Below are 14,097 nucleotides of genomic sequence, written 5' to 3' on the forward strand. Positions count from 1 at the left end.
AGCCTAATCCAATTAAAATTGTAGCTTCCATAAATTATTTGGTTCATTCAAATTAATTTATGCATAAATAGGTACAAGAAGCCTAGGGTTGCAGTAATAATATTTGCTAGGGGCCAATAAAACATTAAGTATTTGTCACCTAGCTTAAACAAATCATCAGTAATTGAAAAAGGCTATCAAAAGTAAACTCAATAGCCGCCTTTTAAGGCTGGTTCACAAAAATTGAGATATTTATGGCTAATCACCACTGCATGATATTGAAAATGATCAAATCGTCCCATTTTCCTAATGAAGTTTCCCAAATTTCATACACTCACTGTACTCTTGGTTTGGGCGGAAGTCTCTCTTTTCCTCACTTTCTTCAATGCTTGGCAATATCTTTTTTTGGTGATGAATGATCACTTTAACATCTCTAGGTGATAGAACTTCCAGAGACGAAATATTAAAAACAGTTTTTAAAAGTTGTTTTGAAAAATCAGTCTTTTTCCTGCAATATAGACAACCCAACATACCTTCCACACACTAACCCAATTCATGCCCTTCGGTACAAAATGAGTATGGTTCACTATAGTCAGTCTGAACTGGTGTAACAAAAACAACCCACTCAGCATGCAGTGTCTGCAGGATGCTTGATGTCCTACACATCAGCAATCCAACCATGAATTTAAGACAGTCAAAGGATATTGAGTAGCCATCAGTGATCAATCAGCAAACTATCTGATGTCATGTGTCCCGCTGATGTCTAATCACTGTCCGATAAGTCCTGGCAAATTTATATTACAATTTATCCATCAAAAACTTCAGGCTTTGCTTCTACAAGTTGATTACATTCATAGCTTAATATGTCATGCATTAGTCTTCTACAACTTTTCATTTTCCTGGCGCATTCCACTGACTTTCCGCATTATTCGGATATTACTGGTGATATTTATCTTATTACTATGTTGCACACCTCTTGACCTTTTCTTAACCCTTTTACTGCCAGCCCATTTCAGGTGGGATGTACGAAGACTGCCAAGGCCATTTTCCGGAATTAGCAATATTTCAGATGTAAAACTTTTTCAGCTGCTTAATTTTATTTGATACATCTAGATTTTGTCCCAATTCTTAAGATATATTTACATCTTATAACCATAGATAGATTATGGGGGTTTACATAAATTACAGCCATTGAAAAGGCCACAATCACGAAAAAAAAAGTGAAATAATTTGGGCCGATAAATCGGCCCCTGGCAGTTTTCGCTCAACCAGCGAGGGCCGACATATCAGCCCGGTGGCAGTATAAGGGTTAATTAATACATATCTTGGTGTTACTGGAGGTAGGTCAGTATTCCAACAGATCATATATAGGACTAATCCTTTGGTCTAATGTTTTGAAATTTTTATTTTGGCATCATTAGGGATTGAGAATTTTTATAAACTAAGACATATATGAAAATTCAAGCCCAAAACTAAAATTTACCTTACAGAATTCAGAAGTGCAAGTTCACTGGTCATTAAAAGTTCTATTTTAGTGGAGGGATAAAACATTTTTAGTTATGTATTATTTTATCAAGCGGCTGAAACACTGAGTGAGTCCATCAGGTCGCAGATGGTGGGTCAACCTTTACATAAAGAGGTTAGCTGCAATATAAGCGAGTTTACTCGTCAAATAAGCAGTCATAGACAAAAAGCTGTAGCATTCTGAGGTGGTATGGGTCTATCCCATGGTAGGATAGGCCATCCAAATGATAAGTCATTGTCATCATAATAAGTCTGTGAAGATGCCGTGACTTAGCAACAGGAGGCCGCCAACAAATATGCCTCCCATCACCTTGGGGAGAGCAGTTCTTCCTCGTATGAGTGAAGTTGGAGACCACAGTGGTCAGTACAGCGACACTGTAGGCATGGTAACATTTACTTTAATGGCTGTAGTACTGCAATATGGATGTCCAGGGAAACCACTACATTATTATCCCAAGGAGTCACCACTACTCCAATTTTAATTAATCAGACACAACGTCGCTATGAAAAGTCAAGCATATAGGAGAGAGGAATGAAGAGCTACATCAAGCCAATCTTAGGATTTTTGGCTGATGATGATGATTAATTTATAAAAATTCTTAAGCCCCGATGATCAAAAATAAAATTTGCAAAACATCAGCAAGAGGATCTGTCGATTGAAAAAAATTTGACCTATCACAAATAACATCTACACTATTAGATTATTATTTTGAAGCTATTTTTTTGTCAGAAAAATATTCATTGGAATTAGTCTTGAAGTAGAGACATTAACACCAAATAAAACCACTAAGACTGGACTTTTTCTGCCAGTAACTCTATAAGCTAGCCATTAACTTATAAAAAAAGGTGCATGCAAATTTCTAGGTAAAAATTTGAAAAAATTATGACAGTTATCTGTTGTTAAGGACATTAATGCAAAAGCAAAATTTTTTTACACTCATACCTAGTGCTAGACGTAAGATGAGGGAGCATAAATTAATGAGGACAGTGAGTTAGAAATATGAATCTGGGGAGTATCTTCTCATTACAGCATCAAAGAGAGCAGCATTCAATACATTTTTGCATTAATAAAGATTTTTTTATTCCAGTTCATGCCTTCTAACACTCAACTACCTCTTAAAGATTAACGTTTCTAAAAAATTTTAAATGTATGTTAAGAAACCTTTTTGGAACGTCTGCGGTCACTGTTGCAGTAATCACATTCTCCATAGGATTGTGTGCAGCTCTGTAACCCCTTGGTCCAAAACAATTATAACCATATTGCATACATGCAACAATGATTGAAAAAATAACAACATATATTCACTGCATTTAGTACTAAAATTATGTCCGACTGATAGTCAGATGAGTCCTTCCTAATATAGTATTAATTTTGTTCTGAAAGTGTCCATATAGAGTTCACAGCAGACACTTCACCTGCATTTTCTGGCAGTCGTTTATGAGGCATGCAGACTAAGGGCAATCATCTCACAGATAAGTATCATTAAAAATGTAGATAGTCAATTAATGGACATCTGAGGCAGATGTCTGCATGCTGAGTGTCAAATGTCAAAATGTCAAAACTCCTTGATGTCAAATGTCATAATCATGTTCTAATAAACATCAGTAATTGTCAAGCTTTCATCGGTAAACATACAACTGGATGACATCACCATTTAAAAAGGCAAAATTGCGGTGCGATATCAGCTAAACTTACTTTACCTTAGATACCTTGAATAACTTTATATATTAATGTAAAATGAACAGTTTCACAAGGCAATAATTAATGAGAAATCAAACAAACATTTTCCCATATGAACCTGAGTCCTTGCATCACCTCTGTACCTAACAGAGCAATCACACATCAAAATAGGGAACTGAGAGATCTTATAATTTGCATCTTCATATTTCAGACATTTTCTCTGAGTGGTGATTCATTGGTTTGGACATCATTAACGCTTCTTCACTAGCATCACACTCAAAAATAGTGACATCAGCAGGCTGGACCAGCAGTCTGGGAAAGACCAATGAAAGTTACATATAAATTACAGTGAATTTATCATGGTGTAATAAAATCCTTGCTTAAAAATCATCATAAAATATGTTTATGTGTGTTAACCTCTAAAGATATTTTCAACAAGTTTTTAGAAAAGTAACTGTGACTATATGTACTTGCAATTAGTTCCTTTTTAAAACAGTCATTGGCACTCTTAAGAGATAAAAAATTTTAATACTGTACTTAAGCCTGATTACTTTTTCTAGGTACATGCATAATAATTTACAATCTTCTGAGCGAATGATATGATGATATAAGCTTATATTAGCCGCACTTAGCCCTAAAGTAGTCTCTCAAAAAATGATTCCATTCAGGAATATCTAGAATTTCTAGCCCAGAAAATTGTATCTGTAAAATTTGAGCCATAATAGTAGATATCTGAAACTTTGCCCATTGTTGACTGGTATTCTGACATAGGATTTTATGGACGAAATTTCAGATATACATAATTATATGGTTCAAATTTTAGACATTCGATTTTCAGGACTTGAAATTCAAGGTACGCCTGAATGGAATTATTTTTTGAGATACTACTTTGCGGCTATGAGCAGCCGATATTCACATAAAAGGCAATGCAACCCTTGATTCCTTACCTAGGTGCTCGAACTTTCTGCCTTTGTTGCTGTGACTGCTGCAATTCAACTGAGGGTGAGGGCTTGGCCGGCATTATTTTGCAAGAAAGCCATTCCTTGGGTCCCCAGTCAGCTCCAAAAGCTTCCCCATCCTCCAGGGTTTGTGGTAGATGCTGCTTCAGCGTCTCAGGGAGGAGGAGACTGGTCGCACCCCCTGCAACCAGGAGGAATCCCATCACCAAAAGAGGAAGCACCAACATTTCTGTTCCCTGGAAAAATAAGATCACCCATATACTACTTACTTATCCAGTGGTGCAGCAAGGTGGAGGTTTTGGGGGATAAAGCACCCAGAGCTCAGAGAAATTTTTAAGTTTAATTCATTTCACTTAATTGGATTAATATTACTTATAAAAATAGTGTAAGAATTAAAAAAAACATCCCTAGAACATAAAACATCCTCAGAAAGCTGTTAATACCCTCCATTTTGAGCCATTTATGTATCTGAAAATTTTTCTAGGGGAGGGCCCCTGCTTCTCCCGCTTACCCTGGTGGGTATTCCACACCCCCAATGTTAGTTGCACTTAAAACCCTGCCTAGCCTTAATTCCTACCTTTGCCCCTGTACATATCTATTACTGTTTGAAACTAGGGATGGGTCATCTAATATGCCAATCACCCCAAATCCATCAAATCCCCAAGATTCGAGGATTCAAACATTCAAAAGTGAATTTGATGAAATTCGAACCAGAACAGGAAGGTTACTAGATAAAACCATTATCTTAGTTATAGCGTTAAAATTTGAATGACTTTAATCGAAACTTGAAGCTTGCACGTGGTGGGAGGGCTCCATATTAGTAATGAAGTGTTTTTCATTGCTAATGTGAATGACTTATACATTAATACTACCAATTTTTAACCTGAAGGTGAATATACATGCATGCCGTCAATTTTCAAAATTTTTAAGAATTTTGGGAATATGTATACAAGATTAGATTCTAATCCCTGAAAGATTCAACTGTGGAAACAGATTCACGAAAATAGCTGATTTGACCCATCCCTCTTTTAATCTAAAGGGAATGGAAATTTTTCTTGAATGTTGGAGTTGGATCTAGAATTTTTGCCTTCCCTAGTTATGATTCTGGTTCTGTTCATCCCATTAACTCCTGGATATTGGTTCAATTTCTCAATCAAGTGTTTCATTTTCATGGCACTGCTCTATTCAATCACTATATTTAAAGAATTTAATGTGAAAAATACTCCATTAAAGTTTTCTCATTGGTTTTTGCAGAAATTATTTTGGTATGGATTCTTTTTTATTCTGACTTTAATTCTAGTTCTAAGCTCAAAAACTATAGAACAGAGAACTGAACCAACCTATCCCAAATACAGATTAACCAAACTTACCAAATAATTAACCAAAGGAATGAGGATAGGTCCAATCATTCCCACAACGGATGAGGTACTGATACCAAGACCTCTAACAACAGTAGGGTACAGCTCAGTGGCCATCAACGGTAAGACAACAAATGAGGAAGAGATGCCCATCTTTCCTATGCAGTACAGTGCTAAGGTAACATCCTCATCTGTAATTAATATTTTAGAAAAAATAAAATACAAAAACAACTCACTCAGATTGTAGTTTAAAGTCACAGAGAAACTTGACAGTAATTGCAACAACACTTTTCACTCACTGTTTTGCACCAACACAGTTGCAAGGCAAGCTGCACCTCCCACAACCATACTCGAGCATAATGTCCATCTTCTACCTAGATAATCCATTGCAGGCCAAAGAAACAAATATGTAGGCAATTCCACAGCTCCAGCCAGGAAGAAGTTGAGAAATTCATCACCACCAAGTGATGGGGCATAGTACGAAAGTCCTACGTACACACTGGTGTTAGTGAACCTATTTGATGATGCAGAAACAAATGGTTAGACATAGTAAAGAATCAAAGGGAAAAAGATTTAAAACCTGGGTCGGTCCGTGTATCTGTGGTTCATGTAAACATTTGTTTGTGATTATGTTACATAACATAATGGTTAAGATAAAATATAATACATAATTGAGTTCTTACCATATGAAAGTGATGATGAGGGTTTTTCTTCGAAGATTAGGGGTTCTGAAGAGATCCATAACGCCATAAGTCCTCTTATCATCATCAACCTTCATATCTCCAGGAAATGTATCTCTTTCCACCAGATATTTCCTCTTTGGCCCATGGAAAAGAAAAAGAATTGGGTAACAATTATTATTATCCTTTCAATATTGATACCGCAGAAACATTTTTTATTACCTAGGTACATGGAAATAACAGGAAAACCAGAAAAATTATCCCTGCAATGATGAGAGTAAAAGGAATGCAGGTTGTGATCCATAGGAACAATAGGTATTAAAACAGGAATAGAAGTTGTGATTTTTCCTACAAAGGAAGTTATAGAATTCATGGAAACTCTTTCAAAGTGAAAATAAGTACACAGGGAGCATGGTGGATAGAATGATTGGCTACCAACTGAAGGGTCATGGAGCCCAGTAGTCCTCCAAAAGAATCCCTCAAACTCAAAATTAAGGAAAATTTTGCTGTTTTTACATTAATCATGCTTAATATTTTGAGAAAGCAGTGGTATAATAGACAACTTACTTTTAATTGAAACATATAGTTGGCTGGAAGTTGTCGTTTATTAACTTTAGCCATATGCAACAAGACCTTTTCAGCTTCATCATAGCGACCATTGGCTAGTAGCCATCGAGGAGATTCTGGCATAACCCTAGAAACAAAAAATTAATTAAAAAAATGTTTCAATGAATAAAAAATCGTACAATGGTCACTCTTACTTAATTCCAAACAGCAAACCCTTTTATTTATTGTTATTATTGTACCTAAGGTTCATACCCAGTAAACACGAATAGCTGCAGCAGCGCTGCACAGGGGTTTCACAGCTGCAAGTTCGTTTCCGTTTCAATGAAGCGCGGTAACAGCGCTTGTGCAGCGCTCTTTCGCAGCGCGCTGGCGAAACATGCAATTGCAGCGCATCAACAGCGCATGCGCAAAGCATGCCTGCAGCACGCTGCTGGAACGCTGCTAATGCGAGTTTGTGCAACAATGCAACAATCCTCCGCTACGCGATTGTTTACCAGGGTGCTTGGGAAGTTTACTGAGTCTATGGCGGCCAACGTTGTGGAACTGTTGATCGTCCTTGGGGATTCTTAATAGGTAAGAATTTATCATCTTCTTTTAAAATGTATAATTTTAGTTAATTTAAATTCAATTCTCCTTGAAATTAGGTAGAATTGGCATTCTAGCATGGTGAATATAAACACATTTTAGGACTTTGTGTTTTTGTTTACTTACGTGGTCGTAGTTATGTTCGGAACCATTGGATATAAGCTTTTAAATATTGATTATATAGGTTTCCATTAATAGTGAAATAGGAAATGTGTAACGCATGTCACAGGAAAAGTTCGCAGCTCAAAATTTTTTAGTTAGCCAACCTTTTTAGTATAATATTAAAAAGATTGTCTAACGAGATGGGCTGACGCGATGATGTATTATGCAGTACACGAGTTAAAATTAATGGACATTTCTCATAGCAGGAAAACAACTAGATCCGCAAGCACCTGGTGGGAAAGAAAGAGAGACTAAGCGGCCGGCAACAACAGAAGAGTTGTATGGTAATATTTTTATCATGTATTTATTTATATAAGTACTGACATAAAGGTCACTTTGTGAGCTAATCTTTCTACATTTAAAATTTTAGGGTTCATGCAAGCTCAGGAGAAGATATGGGAAAAGGGATATAGGAGATTAGATGAGGAGGTAAGCATGGCTTTAAGCATGCTCACAGAATTAAAGAAAGAGCTAAAGTCCAAGCCTGTAGTGAATGAAGAGAGCATTTCCGTCAACCGGAAATTCCCTCTTAAAACTTTGGATGATGTAGAGGAGCTTGAGAGGGAACTGTCAGAGGATGTATCTCTCCACAATAATTTGGTAAGGCCTCAATCATTTGTGTTTAATTCTTTTATGATAATTTCAACCAGAATTCCATTGATTACATAATATTTTTCTTTACAGGTTACTCAAATTGCTCGCATTTGTGGTGATGAGGAGCAACCCTCAGTATACAAAATTTTATATTTTGTATTCACTGACGATCAGCAGCGAAGCACTTCTGCCTCACCGGAAAGTCTGGAGTTGAGGGGATGAAGAAGAAAAAGTTTATGGGATCGAAAATATGCAGTGTCATTATGGGTGAGTGTCTTCGTGTATTATGTCTATCATTAATCAGTACTCTAATGTATACTTAAAACAGAGTAATCATTAATAAAATCATTTATTGCAAACCTGTGTTTTCAATTAATTCTTGCTGCCCCTCACATACTTAAGTAGTACTTGAAGATTGCTATTATCGGCGCAAAAATGGTAGAATGCTGAACGTTAAGCATTTGTATAAATTCTTCCGAAGCTCGACAGTCGTGTCAGATATCGTTCAACTCATTGTTTATTTGACTGCAACAATGGATCATTAGTACAACGAGTACAACGATATCTGAAACGACCCTGTGGAGCTTCGGCAGAATTTCATACAAATACCTAAAGTTCAGCGTTCTACCTTTTTTTGCGGCGATAGTAGTGGCACATTAGGAATGTATTTTCAGCGATTCGGACATGCGTTTGAAGCGATCGTGGCACATTAGCGCAGCGCTCCTGGCATGCTTGTGCAGCGCTTATGACATGCTTGTGCAGCGCTTATGACATGCTTGTGCAGCGCTTATGACATGCTTGTGCAGCGCGTATGACATGCTTGTGCAGCGCTTATGACATGCAAAAAAGGGAAGTTTGGGAGTGCTAGACGCGCTGCAGCAGCGCCTTCGCCGCAGCTGCAGCGCTGCCGCGAAGCGCATCTGATGCGCATCTGCAGCATTTTGTGTTTACTGGGTAGATTGTGATAAAAATTTATATATGAGTATGTACATGCCAGTATTATGTATTTCAAAAATGGAAATTAATTGCAAGTGATATAACATCATCTTGGATTAAAACCATTCATTATATTTAAGACTATGCTTGTGCAAAATTTTCAAATATAATTTACAGGTTCCAGTTATATAACAATCGAACAAATTTTTAAATTTATCGTTAAAATCCCTTTCAACAATGTATTTATGTGAGGGATATAAAAGTGTTAATGTTCATCTGAAATACAGGATAGAAAATATCTGGATCTTACCACCACCACAGAAAAAATGTCAGGAATGGTACTGATGTGGCTAAAGAAAGGTGTCTCCAATCCCTCACATAGTAGACAACAGCAGCCAGAGCAACCAATGCAAGTGAGTAAGCAATGTTGCTGAATATACTGCACATTGTTCGTTTTGTTGGACCAACCATCTCAATTGCTGAAAGATAATTTAGCATTATACTTAGGCAATATGATATAATACAAAAGTTATTTCATAGAACTATATTTTAAACCCTAAATGGGTTCAGTTTCAAATCTAGGATTCAATTTCTGATACACACGGCACCTTCTTATAATAATTTGCAGAAATCTAATGCATAGTTTCATTGACTGAAACATAAGAGTTAGGAGATGGAAAATTTCAAAAAAAGAAGTAAGGATTTTGTGCTATACATTTTCCTCTCTAGAAGTGAAATATAACAGAGGTGCACAGATGTAATGATAAGTAAATATATTTAAGCCGCACTTGATGGAATTAATCTATGGTATGCATCCTTCAATGAGAAGAGAACTAATTCAGAAGATTCAGGAGGATTGAGGACACTATCATTATGAAAAATAGCATCAGCGTCATAAAAAATTTGACCTTTTTTTATACAAAACAAGTTAAATTACGACCCAGATTTTGAGTGCTAAGAGTATCTTCAGCTTACCAGTTATTGCTCAATCTATTTTAAGCATCACCAGGTTACTTGCTATTATACCTGAATAATGTAATACATGCATTTTGCAATAAGCAAAACCTCAGTTGTAATTGAAGTTCTAAAACATCTCAGCAGCAGCTAGCAGCAATAGCTACTTTCTTCATTGCAACAGCTTATTTTATACATTAAAAAAATGGTAAAATTAAAATAAAAAAACCCAAAAAAATCTAAGCAATATTCAATTATTAAAATATTTAGATATAATCCCTTGGAATAACATAATAAAAGGGTAACTGTAAAATAAACCATCTCTCCACGATATTGTTTTTTTTTCACGAGAATGGAAAATTAGAACTCTGCCTACCCCAAATGCACTCAGAGCCACATGCTTTATTTTACACACCTCTAAAATATAGAAAAGGTGCAAGTGGGAGCATGACTTTATTTTAATATTGCATAGTATGAAAAAATAATTTTGACTATCAGAGATAGATAGATTCATCTCCGACTAATTTATATTTAAGCAAAAAACAATATTTTAAAATAGCAAGCAGTGGTATCTGGATAGGTAAAATTTCCAAGAAGAGCATCTTAATAAGCTCTAATCTCACCTATCCGAGGCAAAATTCGCATTGAATCATTGAGTGAAGGCAATTAAGCATGAATTAAGCCAATAGTTGCCATTCAAATGGACCCAGTTTTGTCATACCTGTAAATAAACTGCATGAAAGCTGTTACGAGAATATTTGGTCGCGTATCCTTGGATCTAGGCAAATTTACATACAAACCCCTGCGATGTTGGCAACCAACGTCACAACACCTTCCCTTGACTAGAATTACTGAAATTGGCTGCATATTTATAATCTTTACTTAAATGAAAATGATACTATCACTGAATGGACAATGTACTCCTATGGAATGCTTGTAATTTGTGAAATCAGTTACAAAAGTAATGCTCTATAACTACACGTATCACGAATGTGTACAAAGTAAACCTAAATTAACCCTTTCGAGACGGTGGAGTTCTCTCCTTAGCATGACTGCTGTACTTAGTCCCGAGAGACTCTTCAGTCCCCTCTGTACAGAGAGCATTTTTGCAGGACATTCGTTAAGAAGGGTCGCGCGGATAATCACACACTCTCGGCACCAAACTTTTTCGACCCTTCCTAGAGGGGACTCTGCATTATCTCTGACTCCGAGGATAGTTGGGCTCCCTCCTTTCGGGGTTTATAATCCTACCAGTGGCATTGGTTTGCAGTCGATCATGCTTTGTTTAAATATGAATTAGCTACATGGATAATTGTAGATTGCATGTAAATTGCAGACTTTGAATTGAATTCCTCGTTTTATTCTGAGAATCGTCAAATTTGGAATGAAGCTCTGCCGTCAATATTAACAAATTTAATGCAGCAACGATTTCCATGTTGATGTTTACACTGAAATCAAGATATTAGTAAATATTTATCGTAGATTTTCATTTTAAAATTGCAAACCCTGCTCAAAAGTCAAAGAATTCAATTCTTAGTTCATATTTTTTGAGAAAGGAACAATTATGTATTTCGAAAACTGACTGAATGAACAACTGAATGACCATGGTCCCTTACCACAAAGAGGGGTCCGGGTAGCTGCTCCCGGATTTCGAGGGTACGGCCGAAGTCCCACTTTATTGGGTCCCGAAACTAAGACTTAGTAAACCCGCGACTATCATAAAAGGGGGAGAGGAAGGAAACCTATATTTTTGGCATTAATTCTCCTGCATAGAAAAACTCTGATAAAAATTTGTGGCTTTCGTCTACTGGGTCAAGAAATGTCCTGCTGCATATTTTTGTCATTAGTAGTGAAAGGATTAAAAATTGTCAATATTAGCCGATTTTTGGCCATGTATATAACACGCCATCAGAATGAAATTCTTTTTTGAAGATTCCAGAAAAATATTTGGCAATATATGCTGAAATAAGCTAATTAATCAAATCCTAAGGTTTCCTTGGAGTCAATAAGTACCCTTTTTCAACTTACATATGTACTACCATCAAAAATCAAAAGCCTTAGTCGACATAATCCTTACTCATTCCACTCAAAATTCAGTCATGAAAAATATTTAGAAAATTTCTATCACACACCAGGAAAATCAGCAGTAGATTAAAAAGTAGGGTGAAAACTTAACAAAAATACCAAGAACATATGGAGTTCCTAAAATGGCAGGTACTGTGAATCCCACTCCAAATCGAAAAACTGTCCATGTGGTGAAGTCTTGAGCAAATGCAGTAGCTATGCCAAAGAGGCAATTGATGAACAGATATATGAAGAATGCAGGTCGACGTCCAAGCCTAAATTCAGGACAGATAAAAAGACATAGTCAAAAATTTAAGCAACAAATATATCTGCAGATATGTGAAACTGATTGCATGACAAATGATCTCAAATATATGAATTAGTACTTTATGAAAATATTTTTGATAACTGATCCAATTCTAAGATTCTAAGGCATCCATTTTTTTATTTAAACATAAGATTGTAATTGATCTGTTAATAAGGTTCAGTTCCTATAGCCGGCTTAGCATTAACAGAAGGATAATGCCAACTTGACCTCAACTTGATGATATCTAACATCCAAGGGCATACCAAGGATCAAAACTAGAGGAGGGCATGCAGTGGTCATTCAAGCTGTGATAAAGAAAAGGTTAAGGAAACAAAAATATCAAGAAAATTATAACAGTGCTTGGGGCAGATTCCCTCTGCTGGTTGAGCTCATGCTACCATCTCTGGTTATGCATATTATGGCAGAAAAATGGTCGGTTAAGGCAATGAATACAACGGCACATATAGAACCATGCCTAAATCTTTTGAAATAAATGGGGACCACACATTAAATAACTAACAATAGCGCATACTTGAAAAAGGATCATCTGACAAAAATAAGGTAACAGCGATAAAAAAGAAATTATTTTTTGTGGTTTCAAAAACATCCAATTGCCACAGCACAACGCACCATTGATTGATAAAGATCAGATAGCAAACAAGTTAATTTTAAGACAATTAGCCAGACAATTAAGTGGTTATTTGCAAATGCCACAGAAAAGCCAAAATACCACATACCACAAAATTCATGGCAATTTGGTTTTTAAAATAACCCAAATTTCATCTTTGAATAAACATCACTAGAAAACCTAGTCAAACAATTGAAGTGACACATCTGCCACGGGCAGTCCCAGGATCAAGACTAGAGGGGGGCAAGCCGTGGTAGTTCAAGTTGTAACACAGAAAAGGTTATGAAAACAAAATTTCAAGAAAATTATAATGGCGCTTTATTAGTTTTAAAAATTATTTGCCTGAAAAAAAATTAATTATTTTAATTACGTTTTATACTAACTAAGACCAATTTTCTTGGATTTAAAGAAAATTAGTTCAAACAGTTCGTTTTGAAATAAATTTACTTTCCCTTCTAGGGGAGGGGGGGCAGCTGCCCCCCTGCTGCCACCTGCTGGGTATGCCCATGGTATCTGCACCTTGTGTGGCATATATACCAAATGTTTGGAGAATACCAGAATATATTTCATTAGGATGGAAGATGAAATACGTACTCTAATTCTATCACTTACAAAGCTATAGCCTTCTACATAAATCTCACCTTGTGTTTTTAACAGGTATCATTTGAAGCAAAATGTTGTAAGTTAGTGCGAAAGTTCACCAATGGCAGAAAGGCATATATACCAAATGTTTGGAGAATACCAGAATATATTTCATTAGGATGGAAGATGAAATACGTACTCTAATTCTATCACTTACAAAGCTATAGCCTTCTACATAAATCTCACCTTGTGTTTTTAACAGGTAACATTTGAAGCAAAATGTTGTAAGTTAGTGCGAAAGTTCACCAATGGCAGAAAGGCATATATACCAAATGTTTGGAGAATACCAGAATATATTTCATTAGGATGGAAGATGAAATACGTACTCTAATTCTATCACTTACAAAGCTATAGCCTTCTACATAAATCTCACCTTGTGTTTTTAACAGGTAACATTTGAAGCAAAATGTTGTAAGTTAGTGCGAAAGTTCCACAGAGAAAAAAAAAATCATTCGCCTTGACCGGGATTCGAACCCG

General features: G+C 36.1%; 1 protein-coding gene and 2 long non-coding RNA genes across 3 annotated transcripts in view; 2 read left to right on the top strand and 1 right to left on the bottom strand.

Moving 5' to 3' along the window:
* Positions 1-2,235: 2,235 nt before the first annotated feature.
* LOC124163841 (beta-alanine transporter) overlaps positions 2,236-14,097 on the bottom strand; it is a 52,606-nt gene continuing 40,744 nt past the window's right edge. Inside the window, exons 4-11 of the mRNA XM_046540946.1 lie at positions 12,164-12,318; positions 9,336-9,504; positions 6,749-6,875; positions 6,185-6,318; positions 5,801-6,015; positions 5,514-5,692; positions 4,132-4,379; positions 2,236-3,496 (exon numbers count right to left, since the gene is read on the bottom strand). Coding sequence (XP_046396902.1) covers positions 3,385-3,496; positions 4,132-4,379; positions 5,514-5,692; positions 5,801-6,015; positions 6,185-6,318; positions 6,749-6,875; positions 9,336-9,504; positions 12,164-12,318 — 1,339 coding nt within the window. The 3' untranslated portion in view covers positions 2,236-3,384. The remainder of the gene's footprint in view (positions 3,497-4,131; positions 4,380-5,513; positions 5,693-5,800; positions 6,016-6,184; positions 6,319-6,748; positions 6,876-9,335; positions 9,505-12,163; positions 12,319-14,097) is intronic.
* LOC124163844 lies at positions 7,278-7,900 on the top strand. Its single transcript, XR_006865851.1, has 3 exons — positions 7,278-7,321; positions 7,699-7,779; positions 7,866-7,900. It is a non-coding gene; the product is annotated as an uncharacterized LOC124163844 (long non-coding RNA).
* On the top strand, positions 7,935-8,448 carry LOC124163843. Its single transcript, XR_006865850.1, has 2 exons — positions 7,935-8,095; positions 8,180-8,448. It is a non-coding gene; the product is annotated as an uncharacterized LOC124163843 (long non-coding RNA).

The sequence above is a fragment of the Ischnura elegans genome, chromosome 8, assembly GCF_921293095.1.
Source record: "Ischnura elegans chromosome 8, ioIscEleg1.1, whole genome shotgun sequence".
Lineage (NCBI taxonomy): Eukaryota > Metazoa > Arthropoda > Insecta > Odonata > Coenagrionidae > Ischnura > Ischnura elegans.